The sequence below is a fragment of the Porites lutea genome, chromosome 7 (assembly GCF_958299795.1).
Source record: "Porites lutea chromosome 7, jaPorLute2.1, whole genome shotgun sequence".
Classification (NCBI taxonomy): domain Eukaryota; kingdom Metazoa; phylum Cnidaria; class Anthozoa; order Scleractinia; family Poritidae; genus Porites; species Porites lutea.
The window spans coordinates 7,209,925-7,232,758 of NC_133207.1; the positions used below are offsets into that span (position 1 = coordinate 7,209,925).

The 22,834-nt window shown below is 38.7% G+C and overlaps 1 protein-coding gene across 1 annotated transcript; it reads left to right on the top strand.

The window, feature by feature from the left end:
* Positions 1-355: 355 nt before the first annotated feature.
* LOC140943748 (ribosomal protein S6 kinase delta-1-like) lies at positions 356-21,403 on the top strand. Its single transcript, XM_073392857.1, has 16 exons — positions 356-506; positions 764-799; positions 2,707-2,827; positions 3,368-3,483; positions 4,399-4,582; positions 5,268-6,254; positions 7,319-7,443; positions 8,591-8,698; positions 10,422-10,469; positions 11,267-11,353; positions 12,628-13,289; positions 13,773-13,900; positions 15,145-15,227; positions 17,857-17,952; positions 19,044-19,074; positions 20,045-21,403. Exons 1-16 carry the CDS (start codon positions 411-413, stop codon positions 20,131-20,133), a joined length of 2,997 nt encoding a protein of 998 aa, XP_073248958.1. The 5' UTR covers positions 356-410; the 3' UTR covers positions 20,134-21,403.
* Positions 21,404-22,834: the final 1,431 nt, after the last annotated feature.

A 22,834-nucleotide genomic window follows, 5' to 3' on the forward strand; every position in this document is an offset into this window, starting at 1 on the left:
TTTGGCCTGGGTGCGGGTTTACCGTTCCATTTCAAGTGGCGAGTGAGGGAAACGAATGGAAATTACCATGATCTTTCTCCCCCACTGCATCACTTTCATACTGTAAACATTGTAGCAACTTTCCCTATCTTCATTAAATATCCCGTAAAGGGACTCCGTTGTCATCCTAAATATCAGGGAATGGGATTCACGTTGTAGGAACTTTTCTAGCCTGTTTGGGGAAAGGGTAAAAAAATATTTCCCACTTTCCAAGAACTTTTCTTTTTTTTCCCAGCAGGACCCTTTGTTCCACGACAGCGAAGCGCCTGGGTTCTAGGCAGCGCGCTACTGGGGATGAAATAAAAAGGAGCAAACGCAAAATACAAAATGGCGGAGAAATCGGGAGCTTTCTAGATGATCGGTCATTTGGAATGGCGCACACAGATGACCAATGGGTCAGGCTGTTTAATGTATCGGATCCGCGTAGAGCTTATGCCGGCCATACATTGTATAAAGTTACTTCCAAGGTAACGAAAATCGTATAAATTTTAATTTTGTAATTGCATGGGTGTCTCAAGCAAGGGATCAACTGTCCACCAATTTGAGTTTCATTCTATACTTGTGTATTTGACAAGTTAATGAAATTTTTGTCTTTCCTGATGGCATTCCCTGGTAGAAATACCCTTTGATTTCTTCCATTTAACCTACTTTTAACTACGTTAGCTTAAACCCAGTCTTCAAAAAACAATCTTATTTGACGTTTTTTATTACGTTCGTGTCGCAGGTGTTTCAAAGAGAATTTCCTGAGGGAGCGACTGAGGTATGTTTTTATTATTTGCCAATTTTATCTCTCCAATTTTTTCATCCTGCTTGGAAAATCAATGATCAAAAATGGAAAAAAAACGTGCTTGAATCTATTTATTCTGCAAAAATAATGCATGCGCAATGAAACAAATGTTTTGCAATTAAGCCACTAACTGTGAGGTCTCTCGCAGTAGGAAATTTCAAACGTCATTTAGTAAAATACATAAAAACAGGTACGGCCTGCAACCTTCTTTAAGATGGATACCTTTTGGTCAGCAGCTCAGTTGGGGTGAGGACAAAACATGGACCCGGAGTCCATGGACAGGGTGCAAAGAAAATCATTTTCCATTTCGGTAAGCTGAAGCTAGCATTTACAAGCCCAGGCATCATTTCAACTAGCCCCAAAAGCTTTTTGACGAGCAGAATTGACTTCACAGTTCTTTTGTGATTCAAATTGCTCAAAAAACATCACTTGCCCGTTGGGCAAGTTAAAAACAGAATTCACCAGCCCGATAGCAAAATCCACTAGCCCTGGGCTATTGGACATTACTTTCTTTGCACGTTGATGGATCCCCCATTTCGTTGGACTGAGCCCATGGACCCCCTGTAATGGACTAGGTTCATGCCCCCCTAAAAGAAAATTAAAGAAGGAGAAATGAATAATAAACATGATGCAAATAAACAGCGTCCATAGTTTTAGTGACAACTCCGTGTCAAGGTATTGGTTGGCCAGTCATTTCGACAAGTGGATGGCTTTCAAATAAATAACTAGAATAATAATGCATCAGTCAATTCCAGCTCCAACCATCCATGAATTCAAATTTCCACCTTAAAACCGAAATCTGTTTTCAGAAATGTTAGTCTGATAATCGCTTAGTGCATGAAACTCTGAGTTACAGCTGTACAACTCTATTAACTTCCATCCTTTGAATTTGTATTTGTGTTACCTTTATTATTTATGATTATGATAGTTTTAATTTTTTTTTGTCTCCTATAACTCTAATGATATACTTTATGAATAATTTCATCAATTTCCTTTGTCCCCATCCTTATAGATCCAAGGGCAGTCAGTGGGGTGGGGAGAAACAGCACAACAAAATGTTTCCACACAAACATTTTTATAGCATCATTCATCCCACCCTGACCGACTGTCCTGAGAATACTTTATCTCTTAACTCTATATAATTTGTCCATGATATGAATAATGCCATTAGTTTGATCTATCTCCTAACCAGCTTAATTATTCATGATTAGGCAGGGGTTTTAATAAGCACCGACAACCACAAAAAGTGTTGGCTACACTGCTCAGAAAAGTCGGCTACTTTTTTCCCCAAAGAAGGAGCAACAAGTTTTAACAACATCGTATACGAATAATATATCATTATAACAAGAGATCATGTGATCTCTTGTCATAAAACCTGATGAAAATGTCGTTATATGTTTTCACAGGCCTATTATGTGAACGCTGTAGATCAGTCAATTTTTCACATGCACGTTTCATTACAGCTTTACGCAGAATTTGTTCGTGTGCAAATGAACGTTATGTGATGATTTTCTTTAATTTTGTTCATTACTTGTAGGAGTTGATTCAGTGGCTGATAAACTGAAACTTAAATTAACATTACATTTTGTTGAGTGTACTCAAATGTTCTCAATTTAGTCCGCAGAATGCTCGAAATGGCAATTTAGGGCTTTTCAATTTCAAAATTTTCTGGGAGACCCCCATAAACAAAGGGACTAACACTGGGTCTCTTGATACAGTCAGTTACTCTATTCAAACCTGCTGGCTACTTCAATTATTGTTATTGAAACCCCTGATTAGGAATATTTTGTTAGGGTAATGTTAGGAGACAAAGGAGATAAAGAATCAAACTTGATTGAAACCATCTGAACTGTAATGTTTGCATGCTGAATTTATTCCAGATAGCAGTATGGCGACGATTTACTGACTTCAAGAAATTGCACCAAGAACTACTGAAGATCTACTCATTTAAAGATCTCAAAGAAGAACTGTTCCCACCTTTCCCAAAGGCAAAATTCTTTGGTAATAATATTAAGGTGTTTTGATAATGGCAGGTTACAGTACACCTAAGGGGCTGTTTACATGAAGCAGGAGATCTTAGACACGGATCATCCTAGCGCCATATGTTTTCTGTATTCAGTTTACATGTACATGTTACAGGTCAACTATGATTTCAGGTTAATTTTGATTTAACCTAGGTTGATTCTCAATTTCTTTTGTTTCCTAGCCCTAATTAATGAATAATTAGGGCTCGGAGTACTCTGGGTACCAGAGGTTTTTCTCGCGCCTGCAGCGGGAATTTTCAGTGACACATTTTCGGCCGTAGGCTGAGGCCACGAGTGGTAAAGCCGGAAACCGTGCGAGAAAAGTCTCTGGCACCCAGGGTAGGCTCGGAGACAAAGGAAATTGAGAATCAACCTAGGTTAAAAAAATGTAACTTGTTGGAATTTTATCCTAGCGGGGCCTCAATAATGCAAAAGAAATGCACTAAGATCTCTTAACAAAATAATGTAAGTGCTGGTTGGCTTTCCAGTTCTCCCATGTCTTATACTGTATTTTCAGGTCGTTTTGAAGAGGGAGTTATTGAAGAGAGAAGAAAAGCTGCATTGGAGCTTTTGAACTTTGCTGGAAATATACCAGATCTTTTTACTAGTCAGCCGTTTGTGAAGTTCTTTGAGGTAACGAAGAGCAGTTTGCTTGAACAAAATCTTGTTTGATGATGGGGCAGATGAATGTCAAAATGTAGTATTCTGTTCATTTAGGCACTGTAGCAAGTTGACCCTATGTTCATTTTATACAAAACTAACAGTTGAACTGCAATGTAGGGACACCCACTTAATATGGACACCCATTATAATGGACAGTTTTGTTTGTCCCAATGAAAAGCTGATATTTTCTCTAAAATTAGCCCTCTTAATATGGATTGGTTCGTGGACACTTTTCTGTGTCCTGAGTCACAAACTCTACCTGGTTACCTGCACACTGTCAATTTACCTTGTCACGTTGACAATGATGTACATATTGTTTACAAAATTTAATAATAATTCTCAGATTTCTATTGGTTAATGTGATTTTATCATGTAACATATAACAATTGTGTGATAAGTGTACAGATTGTAATCATTTGTATACAAAGTAAAAACTAAGAACCTGCATTTTGCCAAGTTAGGCTAAACAGTTTCTTCCATAAATGGTAATTAGCACAAATTTAGGTGATTTACATGTAGGTTTTACAATTTATTCAGGATTTAGGTTCTTATTTCCTGAAGAAAAAATGAATTGTGACTAAAGAGTATTTCGCGGTATTCTGCTCATTCATTAGGAAAAATCTATATCCCATTACAATTGCAGTTGGAGTAATAAGGCACCTATGTCTCCAAAAAGGATCCTGAATGTTGGCTCATCTTAATAGCCCAAGTGTACAGAATTTTTTTTTGTAGATTTTAGAAAATAAAAACATGTTTCAAATTTTAGGTTAAACATATTATTGTACAGAGGGTACCTCACTGGCAATTAATTTTAGCCTAACAGGTTCTTAAAAACCAGGGTCTTAGTCGTGGGTTAAATTTTTACTGTAATTCTTTGCTTTCCAGGGGGGATTCCCTGATAGCCCAATTCACAGTGATAGTATTGCCAGCAGAGAGAGCAGCTTGTCAGATGCAGAAGGTGAAAGCCCTCCACCAACAGCTGTCTCTGTCCAAGATGAAACCCATGACAGTAGTATCAGGATTGAGCGCCAATCTCCATCACTACCATGTACTTCAGGGAAAGAAAATGGTAAGATTGATCACTGCATTTGGCAAATATTTAGTATTAAATACCAAATATTTGCCAAATGAAGAAAACAACTACGACATAGTATATTCTCCATACAAACAATATTGAAAGAAATTTGAGTTTATTAAAATTTAACAATATTGAAAGAAATTTTAACTTATTTACATTTTAGCCTGCGAGCAAGCTCTTCGGGGCACTGTGGCAGTGGGGCGGGAAAAGGAAGGAGAGCTTGCAACTACGCCAATGGTATTTGAATATATCTGCATTGAAAAAGTCAATGCGAAATGCTGATTGGCAGAGATGACATTGGCAATGATCTTTTACTTGTTTTTCAATGTTAGTTTGCATTCATACTCATTTCCACTTTGCGCTGATTTGCGGAAATCTGACAGCTCAGTCAACGGGGAACCACAAAGGAATTGGAGGCGGAATTCAAATTTCAGAGATGTAGTTGCAAGCTCCCCTGTCTTTTCCCGCCCCGCCGCCAGAGCACCCCAGTGAGCTTGCAGGCTATTTAAGTTTATTTCAAAATTTTAATTTCTTTAAATTTATTTTGAACAAATTAATTTCTTCCAGTATTGTTTCTACGAAGACTATACTATTTTGAATTGTTAAAATTTTCTTGTGTGTCTTAGTTATATTTTCTTTATAATTTATTTACTTATAAATGCATGTTTTTTTTAAGGTGATAATCTGGATGAAGCTTCATTGGGAGGGGTTTGGCTCTATAAACAACCTTCTCTGACAGAAGGTCTTGACAACCTCAGCTCAGATGAAGAAAGTAATGAGTGCCAAGAACCAAGTGAATCAGCACTGTCAACAGCCGAAAATGAAATTAAACCAAACAACTTAACTGGAGAGCCAAATGAAGAGTTTGTCGTGAATACTGAAGGGGACCAGGATGATGTTTTTATGGATGAAGCAGTTGAATGTTCAGAAAGTGACTTTTTGATAACAGAGAGGGAGAAACGAGACAGCAATACACAGCCTCCAAACTGGCTTGTGCGAGCGATTTCAATCTGTAGTGAAGGAGAGGATCTAGAAGCCCTTGCTTCTGAAGCTGACTCAGAAGAGCTTTCTTTCCCACAAGCTTTTTCTGATTATAGTTCCTGCAGTGGTGAAGAAAGAACTAAAGAAAATGAGTCGTTAGAGACGGTTCATGAGAACCAATTCCATGATAAGTCACAATCTTACTTGTCTGCTGACTCTTACCATGCTCTAAATGTACATGACAATGATGACACTGAAAATTTACCTACAGAATGTTCTGTGTCTTGTGATCATGGACAAGACAACCATCGTGGAATAGAAACAGGTCTTGACAAAGCAAGCCATATGATAAATCCTCCAGCAAAACCAGAGTCGTCTAATTCAAGCTGTAGCACTGGTGCCCACTCCGATAAAGACTCTCATTCTCTGAAGGATGATGCCTCTTTTGGCACTGCAGACAAACAGTCATTCACCAGCTCAAGTGATTCCGGAAAGGCATCAACACAGCGGAGACCTATCTACGACTTAGGGAACATCTTCATTGATTGCAAAGAGAGCGATTATTTGTACATGGCAGGGCACACAATTCATAAAGCACTTGATTGTGAGGTTAGCGGCAGATATGAAGAAGCATTCAGTTTGTACAAGACTTGTGTTAGCTTGCTTTTGAGTGGTGTACAAGGTAACCATCATATTTCGTTTTACAAAAATAATTTAGCAGCACTATTATTATTATTATTATTATTATTATTATTATTATTATTATTATTATTATTATTATCATCATTATTATTATTAGAGAAGTAATCGGTGGCATTCAGACGTCTTTGATGTGGACACTCTGTTATGGTATACATACCGTATTACTGATTCCTCAAAATGTGGGCCTTTCACCCTGGATTATAGAAAACATTGGTTTCGACTAAATTAAGGTTATTTTCTTGTGTAATTAAGTTCAATTACTCACAAATGAAGTTGTCTTGTTTTTTTCTGGTCAATTCTTCCTGTGTATTCCTTGTAAAGCCTCTATATACGCTCTGTTTTGATTCAGAAGTTGATCAGCATTTGTTATGTCTTGGTACGCGAGCGTTCTCTTCCAATCCTGAGGTGTGGGCACTGAGCGTGTGGTATATTCTCCTAAAGACTTCTGGGTGGGAAACAAAACTCCAGTAACCGTGTTGGGCTCATAAGAGGTTACAGTGCCCACCTCCTTATAAGGAAACAAAGGATGCCTGCTACTGGGGGCCTTACATATCATATTCTGCATAACACTAGTCACGTGCCAAAAGCACACCATACTCATGAGAGTCTGATTCGATTCCGGCATAAGCATCGGCAACGGCAGAGAAAATTTAACCCAAAAAGTGGATTTGCTCTGATTCGTACTTTATCGCCCTTATTCCACCTCTTTTAATTTGCTAAATGTTGGTGATTTTTCAGGAGTTGAATTCTAAAGGATCTAAGTTCACAAAAGGAAAAAGAAAATCATTGACTTGTGTCTACACCCTCCATAAAACCTGAAATTAGTGGAAGTTTCACGTAGTAGTAGTGCAGTGATGGAAAAGAAAATCTACAAAAAAGTGTGATCAATGCATGTGCAACGCTGCTGTTTTGTTAATCTAAGCCTATTGCTTTTTTTCTTAGCTTGCTATTTTGCGACTATTAGATAGTTCTACTCATAGATAGTTTTAATAATCACAGTGCAACCCAGAGTAAGAATTTGTTACCTGGTCATTCAATTTGCAGGGGAAAAGGACGTCAAGAGAAGAGAAGCTGTAAGACGCAAAACAGCTCAGTACCTTTTGAAAGCTGAAGCTCTCTATAACGCATATCTTACCACCAATGAATCACAGGATGAGAAACCAGAGCAGGTACTGACCAATTCATCTTGTTAGAACTGTTCAGACTGAAACTGAAATTAATTTTGCAATTGACTTTAATAATGTCAAACTTCCTATAAAGAGGAATGTAATGAACTACAGGGTCTAAAATTCATGGTTGTCCAGTTGTCAGATATGACTGTAATGTTTACAGTGATGACCAAATCACAGAACGTACAGTTGTAGTTGCCCATTGGATGACTGCAATTGAAGCTGCCAATATCATTAAGATGTGATCAGTTATTATTATCTTTGGTTGAGATTTCTGCTTTAGAAGTTGTACAGTGTAATGTACTGTATAACCAGTCTGTTTGGTGAAAGATTCACAAAGAGACTGAAAATTAATTTGGAGAGGGCCGGGGGCCATTTTAATAAAACTTTTCCAATTAGTGTAAATTAAAAGTGAGGCTATTGTTTTTATACTCTAAAACAATAGCTACAATTGTAAATTACACTTGTAAAAGTTTTATTAAATTGACCCCAGGAGCCTATGCAGCCATAGCTCAGAGCTTCAAAATTTTTGGTCATAGTGGAAAATTGGTTTACTATGGCTGTTACTGTTTGGCAACTCGATTTCACCCTGGACATATGAAATGATGGTTGTCCAGTGTGTATTAAACCTGGAACCATTATCGCTTTTCCAACTAGAATCTCTGGTTTCCCCATGTACATGTACGGCAGCCACATTTGGGAGGAGCGTCTGCTTCCATCCCAAACAGGGAAGCATATGATTACTTCAAGAAGCAGTGTGGGGGTTGGGGGGGAAGGGGGGGGGGGGAATAATATATTAAGCAGGATAAGTAGGGAAAGGAGCACAACTTCAAAAGGGAAGGGGGAGACACTTTTTTAAGGAACGGCTTTATATTGAGGGGAGCTTATTTGGCAGTTTGAGCACGTTTTTATTTAATTTACAGTATACTGAAAATATAAGTGTACTACATGGGTTTGTGTTGAGTAGGGCAAGGGGCTCATCTTTAAAATGTACTTTAATAGGATAGGGGGAGGAATCACTTTTCAAGGGGGGTATATATTGAGGGGGGTTATTAAGTGGGTGGGGCACATGTTTATTTAGTTTAAAGTATACTGAAATTATTAGAATCACTGAGCTTTATTTGTTTGATATGTTGATTTTTGACAGGATTCTTCATCATCACATCCTAGTAACAGTATTTGTGACACTGATGATCAACATAAGTTTAAGGATCTCACTCTCACAGACTTAAAAGTTATGGGAATTGTTGGCAAGGTATTTAAATGTCTTTAGAGCGCTCATAATATTCCCTACTCACTAAAAATAGTTTTTTGCTGCTTGCATTTATAACTAATATTAATTGTGGCAATAAGTGAACTCACACAACAGGATGGGAGAGGAAAGACAATGGCAAACCTTGTGAGACAAGCATGACAATAATTTTGTTTGAATAAACCTTCACGCCAAACTTCACATACCTTTAAACAGATCTTTTGGTAGAAGAGCAAAAAACATGTTAAGTGAATTCCTGACAAAACACGTTTTTCTTGCAAGTAATAGCCCTGTCACGTTTATGACACCCACCATTTTGCTGTCCTCTCCTTTCTGCCGTCCTGTTGCATAAACTCACTATTATTGATGGCAGGCAGTGTTATTCAGTGGTCAGTATGCCCGAGTTGAGGCTCTGTTTGTGGGGAGTGGGGTACATGATCATGTCCCTGTTTAGAATTTCAAAACTGGTCATTTCATTTATTGAGGAGATCAGGGTCATGTCACCGATGGTTTTTCTACTACTACTTTTGCACTTGTCACTATCACAGTTTGAGTTCATCTTTATAAGTGTCGATGTCGCTACAAGGCCATGTTGTTGTTGGAATTTTACCTTATCTTGCAATCCAATTCCATGGTTTAGTCCCTTTCTGACCTCTAGATGGATTTCAGGGGTGGATCCAGGATTTTTCGTAGGAAGGGATGCACCGTTAAGGAATGGCATAACTGACTGGTGACATAAATAAATTATTTTAATAGCGAATACGAAGAAGAAGACTTTTGACTGGGCAATAACATGATGTGAACTGCTGAGAATACATATCATACATATCTGCATACTTTGCAGAATACCAGTCGTATTAGAAAACCACAGGTCATTTTGGGGCGGGGGGGGGGAGGGATGTTCCCCCGCATCCGCCACCTAGTTGGCGAAACTGAAATGTCTGCATTCAGTTACAGGGTTTGCACAGATTTTTGAATCCAAAATTCAAGACTTTTTCCAGACTTTTTTTCCAAAACAAAAATTTATTTTTCCAGACTCAAGGTTATCAAATAGGGGATCAATAGAGACGTTTAAAAAAAGCAGGAGCAAAGCTTTTTCTTGATGCGCTGCACCCCCTCATCCTCCACCTAGATCCACCCTGGGATTTGTTTCTGACAGTAGTTCTGAGTTCAACTCCCTGGCTTCTGGCCTGTGGGGAGGAGGGGGGGGGACTGGAAACTGGGTGGTCCATAACTCCTGCTTCCCGTACATAACATTCCCATCTCCTGTCAATTTTGTCTTGGCCTCCTCTGTTAGCTCTTTTTTATTGCAAAAAAGTAAGCATTGGTGCAAAATTTAAACCTGCACAGTTACTAATTGCACCTTCTATTTGAAAATTTTTTTTCTGGATTGTGTTTGGATCATACCGCTTTTGTTTTTGAGACTCCAATACAGGTCTCGCAAAACGTCCCGTCCAGCAGTCCAGAAAGTAAATTTTCTCGTTGGGTTCAAGCAAGTCATCCTCAAACAAAATCAGTTCCTAAGATGAGCATGAAGTGGCCCTGGGCAAGCAAAACTTGAGAGTGGCTTGTCCAAATAGGACAAGCTCACAATTTTTGCAGCCCTGAAAAGGAGAGGGAGAGGATAACGAGTTATTTATTTTAATAAATTTCAAAATGTTCATTCAGCTAAGGATGTGCTGTTTTCTCTTTGTTTCTTTAATTTGTCATTTATGTATTTATGTAGGTCATGCTGGTTGAAAATACCCACAATGGGGAGACATATGTTCTAAAGGTCTGTTAAACATGCTAATTTTTCCCTTAGTTATAATTATTAGCCAACATTGTATTTCTCCACAATACACGTGTGGTTTAGTATTAAGCAATCAAACGTTCAGGTCTTATGAACGATGGAATCGATTTCTCAATGCATGAGATACCTCTTGATTTTTTAAAATCTCGTTAGTACTATTGAGATAAACATCTTTCTTTGGCTGCATTGATCTTAGTGCATCACGCTGTATTCACCCTGCGGTCCTGTCTGAATGACTCAGAAAGCCAGGAAAGGGGACTTGATGGAGATAACAAACATTTTATGTAAAAAAAATAAATAAATAAAAATAAATTGGCATGAGACAGGCCAACCCTGTTAAGCCAACCATCTTGGCTAACCGGGCTGGCTAACCTCATATAAACAGGCCCTATGTTAAATAAATTTTTAAATGCCCTGATTGGGTCTTTGTTATGTCGAAGATTGTTCACACGTGTTTTTACTTTGTATAACCAAAACGTAAATTTATAGACTTACCTTAATACAAACTTTAAAATAATTTTTTACTAACGTCACTTTGTCCGTGCTGTTATATTCTCCTTGTTATGTCTGCATGTTCACGCCACAAACATAACCACATAGCTACATGTACCTTCTTATTTAATAAACTATACTTTGTCATTATCTCATGATGTCCAATTGTGAACCAGGCTTTTTAGCATAAGATATGCTTGCTTTTGACCAAATTGTCTGATCTGAAGCCCCATCACTTTTTAAAAATTGTTAGGCTACATATAAAAAAATATTTCAAATGATTTTAGGCTCTTTGCAAGTCAGGAGCAGTATGGCCACATGGCCACTCACATGGAAATGAGCGCCGGCGCAAGAAATCTGTGAGACGTCTCTATGTAAGTAAACCAAAAGTGCCCACTTTCACACTAGCTAAAGTGCATAATTTTAGGAGGTGCTCTAAAAAAAACTTGTTACCCCCCTCCCCCCTTACCTTCTGTTATAAAAAAAAATTCTCCAACACAGTCTTCATTCAGGTATTATTAAGTAACATGAAATTAGGGTTTGTTTATTCAAATCATGCACACCTCAATACCAACCACTGTTGCACAGTTATCAACAAATAATAGTTCCTGGGTTCTTCCCATAGTGGACATGTAGATGTCGTCATTTGATTGATACATTATCGCATGGGAAGCTTTACTTCTGGAAGCAGTTTGTTATCTTACTGCATTAAACACTGCATTTCAAAGCGCATATCTTTGTTATGCGTAGTCACTAAAACAAGGAGTGACCTACAATGATCTACAAAGACCCGCAATGATCTACACTGACCTACAATAAGCTACCATGGCCGAACGTTGGGACCATAAAATAATGGTGAAGGTCCCTGCTGTGATCTAAAATGAGGATAGGAATAAGACAGAAAAAGATCCCGGGGGGACAAGTTTGATTACATGTAATGATGATGTTAATAATAATGATAATAATAATGTCGCCAAAAAAACCTTTGGATGATTTTCCTGTGTTATAACATTATCCGAAAATTTGCTTGACAATAGTCAAGTTTAGATTTGGGTCATTCTCAACCTTGTAAAGAGTATTGACTTTAGCTCAGCAACATGGTTTTGATTGATTCAAGCAACAGATTTGCCCATGCAAGCGCAGGAAAGAATTTGCACTGCAAAGATAATGCATAAGTAACGAGCTATGTTCCTTCTTCCTACATGAAGTCATCCAGATAGGTAAAATTCCTTTTCTTGAGTGATTCGACAAAACAAGGTAATACTACGTAAAAACGCGATTGCAATAATTTATTTTGAAAATCCTGCCACTTCTCAAGTTACCTGAGATCAGGTTCTATGTTTGTTTTTGCCTTATTAGAAATGTGCCTGCATGGCAAGTTTCCTCTGAAAATGTGAGCCAAGTGTCGCGTCCAAGCGTGATATTTGTGTCTCGTTTAGGGAAACCATCCAGCGCCACACGACACACATCGTTGTATGTCATTTTTGTAGCTGTTTGTGGAGAATTGTTTTTGTAGCTTATTGTAGGTCATTCCCTGTTTTTTAGTAACTACGCCTTTTATGACATTTACAGCCAAGTTGTTTTATGCAACTCATCTGTAATATTCTCCTTTCATCTTTGTTTGTTTGTTTGTTTTTTTTCATTTTAGGGCAAGTATCCAAACATAGTTCAACTCTTTCGGTATTTTGAGACAGGCAGCTCTATTTACCTTTTATTGGAATATGCACGGGGCGGTAGGCTCTGGGATCATATTGCCTGTTACCGTAGTAACCAAGAGTCACATGCCACTGGAAATGCCCGTGAACAAAACAGACTGGGTTTGAAAAAGACTACTCATGATCAGTGTGACAAAAATGATGAAAATGATGCAGTTAATGTGAAAAGAACTTCTTACCAAGAAGCAGGAAAAGATTTGGCAGAAGACAGAGTTCCAGAAAATATAACTAACAATAACGCTAAAAATTTATGTAGTGGACAAGCTAGCGAGGACTCCACAAAAACTTCAAATGTCTCCCTAGTACAACCAGAGCTTAGTACAAAGACTAATGGTGTCACCAGCCCTTATAATGGCAATAATAGTGAACTGTCTGTTACAAAAGAAGGGAGTAAAGGAGATAAGGACTTGGTGAGGACGTGCACTGAAAAAGCAGAAGCTGACGCTTCTCGCGACAACAAGCACCTTCTGTTCTTGAAACTGGATGAGTATTTTGCTTCATCGTCGCAACGTTTACCAGATGAGAATGTTAAAATTTGGGCGGCGGAAATTGTGTTGGCTGTTGCTTACTTGCATACGTCTGGAATAATTTGCAGGTAACAAAAGTTTTTTAAAAGTTTAGGTACTTCTTACTTACTTTCGGTCGACGCCTAGAAGGCAACAGGAAGAAAACTGACCCCATATGCATAAGGCCCGATCTCTCATACAGCTTTCTGGATCTCTAACGTTCTCCACACCAGTGTCCCTCATCAGTGTGTTTCTGTGGGCAGTTGTCAGACTTCCTCTCTTAGCCCTTCCATGTCTAAGCACCCATGTTATCAGCTGTTGCACTGGAGAGCTTTCACCACGAAAACATGTCCAGAAAGAGTAATTCTTCTTTTTTGAATGGTAGTGCTCACCTCTTCTAAACTGCCAAAGTTTAAGTTTATGTTTTATCCCAGCTGTTAATATCCAAGGTCGTTGATTTGATTTTTGTTGGGGACTCAGTTTCTTTTTGCCAAGAAAGCTCTTCAACTAGAGATTTTACTCTGACAACTAAAATGCTCTTTATGATAACTTGCATTTTGCATTTCTCACAGAGACTTGCACCCTAAAAATGTTCTCCTTGACGAGGAAGGTCATGTTCTTCTTACATATTTTGGTTCATGGGAAGAGACAGAGCATGTTCCTGACGAAGAAGCTGTGAACCATTTCTACTGTGCTCCGGGTTAGTAACATAAAATGTTAACCCTTTAAGCCCCAGTATTAACATACAAATTCTCCAAACTGATCTCTCTCTCTTGAGAGAACTTGATAAAAGATCAAAGCATTTTCTCCTAGGTGATCATTTTATTAATTCTCATAACCTAATCTCTTGACATTGTATGGATATCGTTGGGAGAAAATTGATGTTGGTCACTATTAGGCCTTAAAGGGTTAATGTAAAGCGGGAGTCTTAACCCTTGAAGTCCCAAGAGTGACCAACATCAATTTTCTCCCAACCATAGAGAGCTCATTTTTGTTTTGAGGACGAGGAAGACTACGAGTACGAGATTTAACTTAAAAGTTTTTTCGCGTATTGTCGAAAAATGTTCAACCTGGAGAGCTTCATTATACTATTTTTCACCTGAAAAATTAGTGCGGTTATTTTTATTGGAGGAGCTTTAGCTCTTTCCCGGTTGCAAACGATTAAACTTCTAAAATTTGATATTTTGTTTCCGCCACTACGACATTCTCGCTAAAACTCGTAGTAGAAGTTTGATCATAGTTTGCGACCGGGTAAGGGCGAAACCTTATTCAATGAAAATAGTCCCACTAATTTTTTCAGGTGAAAAATAGTACAAGGAAGCTTTCCCGGTTGAACATTTTTCGACAAAACGCGAAAAAACTTTAAGTTAAATCTCTTACTCGTAGTCGTCGTCGTCCTCAGATTTAAAGCTCTCAAATGTATGTTACTTTAAATGCCTGATCAAACAGTCATACAATTCTCACAAAACTTGTGGGATGTGAAGACCATGGTAATTCAAACAATTAACTCTTCAACCCCCAATTATAAAATACAATTTCTCCTTTCTTGTCGCTTACTTTTCTTATAGGAATAGTGGGAAGAATTTGGTAAAATATCATGAGCATTAACCCTGGGTTGTCAGATCCTTATTTCTCAGTGCGTACCTCTCTGATTGATTATGCTTTGAAGTTTTGAGGGGAAATTTAGTAATAGTTATAATTGGGGCTTCATAAGGTATAAATTATGTTCATCATCACATAAGAAAACAGCTTTGTAATTCTGAAAACAAAAGAGATATGGCCTGCCTTGAAGATGTAAGTTAACCCCGGCTAGTGACATCTGACAAGCAGCAGGCAGCGCCGAGATACTTGTTCTGGCCCACAGTGGGCTCAACAAATTACTTGTTTAAATTAATGTACTTCTCTAATGTGTAATGCTTTCTTTGTTACGGTTAAATTCGTCAGAGATTTGGCAGATTGATGAGATTACTGTTGCAGCTGACTGGTGGAGTGTTGGAGCTCTCCTCTATGAACTGATTACAGGGCAGGTTAGAGTCATATATTTATTGCTGCGCAGCTACCGAAGGGAGCGAGCAGCAACATAATCAGGATTTAAAGGAAATATATAAGGGGCGACGAATTGTCGAATTCATCACTTTTTACCACAATGCATTGCATTTAACCACATTTTTTACCACAATGCATTGCATTTAACCAGAGTGCATTGCGCCACGAACAACTCAAATAAAAACACGGGAAAGTTCGGTGGGTGAGAGAGTGCATCGTTCGCTGCTCAGACTTAGAGTTTTCTTTGTGGCAAATTTTCTACAGCACGGTTAGAAGTCTTACCAAATTTTAAGACACGCAGGAGTCTTTCAGATGAGTACGATGGTTAACTTGGGGATTGGATTTCAATTCAAGAGCCTTTGACTCGTCCAGGTGTTAAACCTGACGAGAAGATGAGCATTTGCTCTTCGACTCCGCAACACGGGGGATATACAAATTCCAGTTTGCTAGAAGGTGATGTGAAAGTGAGAAAATGTCATGCAATGCTATTCTTAAGAAACTGTATGAGCCGAAAATGGATGTGATTTTGACCATTCGCTTCAAAATAACAGCGGAAATCGAGATAACAAAACATATGTTTTGTGTCCTACTTTGCATACGAGGACGTGTATCGGCGTTTTGAAAAGCATAATTATGTTCTTTCATTCATTCATTGCCATGGAATATGCGTTTACATTGTTTTTTCACTGTTAATAGCTCGGTTAATGCGGCTGGCGATCATCTTGCCGGCGGAAGTTTCATGGAAAAGGAATAAAATGAAAGACTTTTCCTAACGATTTCGTAATCAGCCTCTGTGGTGAAGTGGTTAGGTGTAGTCGCGTCGAGTCGAAGGTGCCGGTTCGAGTCCTACCGAATTATTGATTGCTTTTTTTTTCTTTCTGTTTTTTGTGTTGTTTTCTATAAATATATAGCTAAATAACTGTTACTTAATAAAGTGCAACAAACAGCAAGAAAAGTATTGTGTTTCCAGAGAAAATATCGTGCACCGCATATTAAATATATGGATAAACAATCTGATTTTCTATTATTTCCTACAATTTACTGTGCGAAAACCAGAGTTGATAACCACTTGATCATTTTCTAAACAACGTTCCCACGAGTTCTTTCTATAGACTGATAGTAATTATTCTAGTACTTTCCAACATGTAAATAGGACATTCAATGTCATTTTTGATTCTTTTAAGTCTCACTGCCTAACTAATGCCAGTATCAACAGAATGTGCCACAGCATTACTATCTTTTAGATACCCTAGTTTAGCTACTGTTTGCCAAAATACTTGAAAATTTAGAGTCTTCGAAGAGTGCAATGGACAAAAGTTCTTGGGACAGTAATGCAATTTTCAAAGTTTTCTTTCATACAGGGTTTTCTCATAAAACAGTGCATCCTTTTCGAGATTTTCTTGCAGTTCTCCCTCCCCCACCCTATACAAAGTTGAAACTCGGAAAAAATTCTGGATACACGCGTCCACTTTTGTCTGTGGGGTGAGGGGAGGGGTTGGGCCTCTATGCATTGGAAAACGCCCAGAAATGCAAAAGTGTCCCAATACTTAAATCCATGACTGAATGCTTAAACGTTATAATTTAGAGGACGTTGTTGACGTAAGTGTAGCTTCAAGTATACATAGATAAAGAATGACCACCGTAGTAATGTACACAATTTAAATGAGCCGTATCACCATCTTTTCTCATTGGTTTAAAACTCATTAAAAATACTGTTGAAGTTTTCCTTGCGACCTCTTTCGTAAGCGACCAGCTCTAGTTACGACCACCTTAGAGAAACCCTGTTTGAGCTGTGGCTTATATTTTGTTATGAAAAGCTCCCGTAAGCGACGGCAACCACTTTTGGGATTATCCAGCTGTACTTTTCCTTTGTTTTTAAGCTCTCATAAACGACCACTCAGACCCGATAATACAGGAAATGAGACGGCTTAAAAATCTCCTGATGCAGATCAACTTAGTCTTGTACTAATATTTTGATTAGGGGTTATTTCGGTCTAAAAAATTGGACGAAAAGTTTATCCGTGTCTTTGTCAGATATAAAGACAATCATTAAACATTTTTATTCCTTTTGTTTTTTCTTTATCAATTGTTAATGAGTTTCTGAAGCTCTCGTAAGCGACCACCCCCTATTGTGTTACCATGCGGTCGCTTACGAGAGCTCATTCTCGTAAACGACCAGCTCTAGTTACGACCACTTCAGTTTCCGAGGTGGTCGCTTACGAGAGCTTCGACTGTAATTAGAAACAAAGAAAACCTCCAGATAAATGGTACATAAATTGTAGGTACGTGTGTTTGATTTTTGACAAGCAAAAACGTGCGAACGGAATACAACATCAAAAATAGACCAAAACCTTTTCAGATTCAATTGTTGCATGCTTTTCTCCCTTTGAAATAGTTATGCCTTGATATGTTGCTTTTAGAGTTCCTAGTATGTTTGAATGTGGCTGAGAATACTTAAAGTTTCTTCATTTGCATGTTAGTTACTGAAGGGTATATTGTCTTTATAGTTAATTATTTTTAGTTATTTCATCACCCAATTGTTGAATTTTGCTTCTTTTATTTTATGCCTTTTCTCTTGACATTTTTTGGTCAATGTCGTTTAAAATCCAGGCCCTCTCAAGTGCACATCCCTGGGGAATACAAACTCACACCGAAATTCAGCTACCAATTAAGATTTCACCAGAAGCTAAATCGCTTCTAAGAGAGGTACGTAGTTTACTGTTAAAACATTTCACTTGCTTCGTACAGTGGAACCTCGATATAACGAACCTCTATACAACGAAGTCCTCGGTATAACGAACTGTTTTCTTTACCCCAGTATAATAGTAAAATAAATGGAAAAGAACTTCGATATAACAAAACCACGGTATAGTGAACAAATTTTGCCAGTCCCTTGGCCCTTTGTTACATCGAGGTTCCACAGTGTTGGAGAATGCAGTAGGGATCAATATTATTGGGACACTTTTGTATTGTTGGGTGGTGATATTCTGTGTACAGGGCCCCAAAAAGGACACTGTGGCAGCGTCCACACTTGGTGCCCGTGCACGTTGATGGAGTATGGTACTCGCTGGGCACTGGTGTGAACACACGTGGGTATTTTTTTAAGTACCCACGCCCGAATTAGAGGACGGCGCCAGTGCCCGAGTACTTAACTAGTAGAGTTGATATATTATAAAATTGTATATATAGTTTTTTCTTGTTTATTGCATAGGTGTATTTTCGAAGTATATTGAATATCGTGTATCTTTTAAGTAGTTTTAGAATAGTTAAATCTTATTAGCTTATAGTATTATGTATATATATTTCTTTTTAATAAGTAATTTAAGTAGTGTCCCCGATTAGTAGGCCTGACGGCAAGCTAGAAGATTAGACACTTAAATAAAGTTGATTGATTGATTGATTGATTGATTGTACAAGGTCGAGACCTTGTTTTCGAGCTCTTAATAGGTAGGCACCGAATCCCACTGGCAGCCGAAGCCACTGGTAGTGTCTATACCAGCTTTTTTTTTCTTTTTTTTTTTTTTAGTTTCGGGGTAATCAACTGCTTTGCACTCCCTGCAAAGTTTGTTAAGTTTCGAAATGGCGTCTGTCAGGGCGAAATAAAGTATCTGTGAACACAGTTACATTAGGTGTGTAAACAACGCCATTTTGTGCCAGCACTCAGGCATTAGTTCTGGACAGCTCCTGAGACGTAAAAGAATGTTTGGCTTCGAAAGTGGGATTTGCCCATCCTCCGCTAGACAGCGAGCAATCAGTTCGAAAACGTTTAAGTGATTCTTTGCTTTCTCTTCATTCAGCTTCTACGAGTAACACCCTCTGAAAGATTAGGTAAGTTGTCTCTGTTTTTCAAATAACACGCCCCAAAATGATATTAACACGGCAACACTAGACTACAGATTGAGTGCGTGAAAGTCTGGGATGAAAGAGTCGACAACCCATGCCACGTGACCACGTTACGACGACGGCAGCAAAAACTTCGCCCAAAAAGTGAATTTGCGCTGTCTTTATCTCCATCGCTCCTATTCCAACTCCATTAATCTGTCTGTCTGTTTTAAGGAGTTGTAGACTGCGAGCAGTCCGTCAGGATGGTCACGCGAGCGAGGAAATCGAGCGTAGCGAGCGAAAGCCGAGGGGAAGCTGGGGAGGAGGCGGGAAAGGAAGGAGGGACTGCCCCTAACTGCCCCTCGTCTTCCCGTCTCTCTCCAGTTTCCCTCTCGGCCAATTCGCTCTCTCCAGTTCTGCCGAGCTTAGACTAGACTGACTGAAGAGGGACTGCTGGCAGTCTAAAGCAGTTGAAATCCAATGACTCTATTTACATGTAAGTTCACCAAAAAAGAAGAAGAAAATCTCTCTTGTATTTACGTCCTCCAAAGCGTGAAATCAGGAAGTTTCACGTCGTAGTCGTGCAACGATGGCAACAAAATGGACCAAAAAGTCTGATGCACGTGCAAAATTGTTGTTTTGCTGCTTTAAACCTAAGGCCCTTTTGCAATTCTCGTTGCTTTTGCCGTCGTCGTGAGGTAACATGGGGCGGGTTAGCCCACCTAACATGTAAACGTGATCACATTAAAATGAGAGATTATATGGACAGGCGGGATACCCCACATAAGCGGGTTACCTCAACTATCTGGGTTACCCCACCTTCACGTAAACAGGCCCTTAAGCTCCCTATTAAATTTCAGCGATATCAGACTAACAAAAAAAAGCCTAGGGAGGCCTTTCAGTCTGTTTCTGCCACATTTAGCTGTTGTTAGTGGCGTATTGCGGTAACCCTTTTGTATTTTTTTTTTATCAAAAGGCTCTGGTGTTAATGGTGTGGAGGAAATCAAGTCGCATCCTTTCTTCAATGGAGTAAACTGGACATGGCTCTGTTCAAGAATAAGTTAACCATTCAAAGATTCAAATCGCTTGTAATTATGCTGAATACCAATTGACCCAGACAAAGAAAGACTCTTGAGACATAAGAGTTTCGTTTATTGTTAAAAATATTGTTGTACTTGTCTATTAATTAAATTGGCGTTGTAATGGTGCGCTTGTAGGGGCAAATCATCGTCAGTTTGCTTTTTGATGAATTAACCGCAAAATTAATAAGCAGAATTTTAGGAGAGAATATAAAATTTATGTTCACTTCGAGGGTAATGACAGAAATTTTTCTTTCAGAATTTTTTTTTTTTATCGAAGAATTTCTATTTTTTCCACTTCGCTGTCCCTCTCGCACACTAAAGAGAGCTTGAAGCGAAAGCTTTTAGGCAACAATTTTTCAGCAGAAAATTATCTTGTATATGTATATATCGTATCGTAGAATAGCTAGTATTTGAATGTAGATGCTGAATCAAAATTTACAGAAATTTTTGTGGTATAGAAATGTACAAAAAATCTTACAAATTTTATTGTATTTTTTTTTACAACGATTTTTGTCTTGTCACTACTAAGAAATTCAGTTTAGTTTGTTCCAGGATATTTTTACGCAAAGCAATATTTATAAACTGTGAGTACTATATGTAAATACTTCTTCAACAAACCAAAAGATCTGTAGCCTGCGAAGGAGGGACGAGGATAAACGGCTTTAGTAAAATCCAACTAGTGGTCTGTTATCAATGCTGCGTTCTGATTGGTTGAGCTACTACTAGGCTATATGTTATAGCCCACTTGTAGCGAAAAGCGCCGGCTTTTTGGCGGCAAAAAAGGGTTAAAGTCTAGCTTTAACTAGCTAAATTTTTTTATTCTCGATATTTCTGACCAACTAGTTGGATTTTAATAAAATGAATATTCCTCTCGCCCTCATGGCCTCTGAGTCAATAGCCCATTGGGCCTTCGGCTTCATGGTCTATTGACTCAGAGCCCATTCGGGCTCGAGGAATAATTGTTAAGTATTCGCAGGCTACAAGATCTTCCTTGCTTTTTTAGTGGCTTTCACTGCTTTTGAAAAGCTGAATCAGTATTTTGAACTAATCAACTCAATCAGTTTAAAAGGTAGTGGATTTCAGCAAAACGCCTTGTATTTCCATCCATCGAAAAATAATAAAAAGATGATAATAATTGAATAAAACTAAAGAGCAAGTTTTTATGCTCCAGTGCTTCAATAATCTCTTTCTAAAACGTTTTGTCAAAATGTCTCAAAATGGACGGGCTTAAAACCTGCTCAACTCGTCCCCAGAAAAGCTTCAAATAAAGCTTTCTTCGCGGTTTTTTTGTCGTTTTTGTTCAGAATGAAAACGTGGTAGGTTTTGTTCCAGTGGGGACGTTGCCTTGACGTTGCCTTCCGTGTGGTTTCGGAGCAAAGAGCGACCGAGGAACGGGATTTTCTGTTTGGCCGTGCGAAAAATCCGAAACCACACAGCTGGCTAGTGGTATAACATTCACTGTGTAGGAAGCCTTGCTACTGGATTCCATCAGTACATTCACTGTGTGCAAAGTCTGTGGTACTGGGTTTTATTAGAACATTCTCTTTGTAGGAAACCTGTGCTATTGGATTCCATCAGTACATTTGGTGTGTAGGAATTCTCTGATACTCATGAGTTTCATCATTACATTCACAGTAGGAAGCCTGTGCTGCTAAGAACCCATTTATGCAAGGGTCACCCGCCTACCAAAGCTGGGCGTTACCTGCAAAAACAGCCTTCTCTCTGTCCCTGGCCGAGCCAACTTTTCATACATTTCCTTACAAAAGGATGATCCTCGCCCTTCTGTTTTGTTGATAGGGTCACCCTGCTAGCCAAGCCTGCAAGCAGGCTTATTCGTGCGGGTTCCGCAGCCAAATTTTTTCCGAACTCGCGCTAGTGAGCCTGCTCGCAGGCAACATCTAACCGAATCAACGTTTCTCTATATAAACAGTTTCTCAGTTTGACCGGGTCAACCTGGTCAAAGTGAGACAATAAGAGTATACGCGAGCGCAGTTTAGACAAATCAGAGCAGGCACGAGCGCTATATTGGCTAGTTGTTTTCTCGGGTAAATGGGTCACCTTTTTTCTCATATATACGCACACTAAAGTTGACTCGGCTGGGAGGTTGACTCTCTTTCCCGTATACACATTCACCTTCCCATAAACTACTTACATGTCTTAGTTGACGCGTTTTATTTTCGTGAATCTCAAAGCATGTCGAATAAAAAGGATAATCAGGAGTCTAAGGGCCTCTTAACATGGAGATGGGGACCCCAGGTAGGTGAGGTAACCCCCCCTATCCATGTTATCTCTCATTTTAATTTGACCACGTGTACATGATAGGTTAGGTGACCCTCTGCATGTTACCTCACCCATCTGGGGTCCCCCACCTCCAATTAAATAGGCCCTAAGTGTAAAAAGGAATACCCTTGTCAGGGTAAAGATATAATCAAGAGGAGCCGAGGGATTTCACTTGTTGAAGCGTAGAAAAGTGCAAGGAAAACTGTCATTTCAGGGGTGTGAGAGGATTTAGGGGGAGCCGGATTTCCAAAATACGTAAGTAGCACAAGGGGTAGCAATTATTCCGATTTTCAGAATTCTCATTACATTTTTTTAAGAATTTACATTGATACATGAATTCATAGTCTATCACCTTTCTTGTGCATGAATAATGCTTAGTTTTTCAAGACTCAGTAATCCCAGTT

What these genes read in the sequence shown, in the direction of transcription:
- LOC140943748 (XM_073392857.1), top strand. Translation starts at nt 411, where the DNA reads ATGGCGCACACAGATGACCAATGGGTCAGGCTGTTTAATGTATCGGAT. An exon ending in TTCCTGAGGGAGCGACTGAG is followed by an intron (nt 800 to 2,706) that starts GTATGTTTTTAT and finishes AATTTATTCCAG; the next exon opens with ATAGCAGTATGGCGACGATT. An exon ending in CTAAATCGCTTCTAAGAGAG is followed by an intron (nt 17,953 to 19,043) that starts GTACGTAGTTTA and finishes CTCTTCATTCAG; the next exon opens with CTTCTACGAGTAACACCCTC.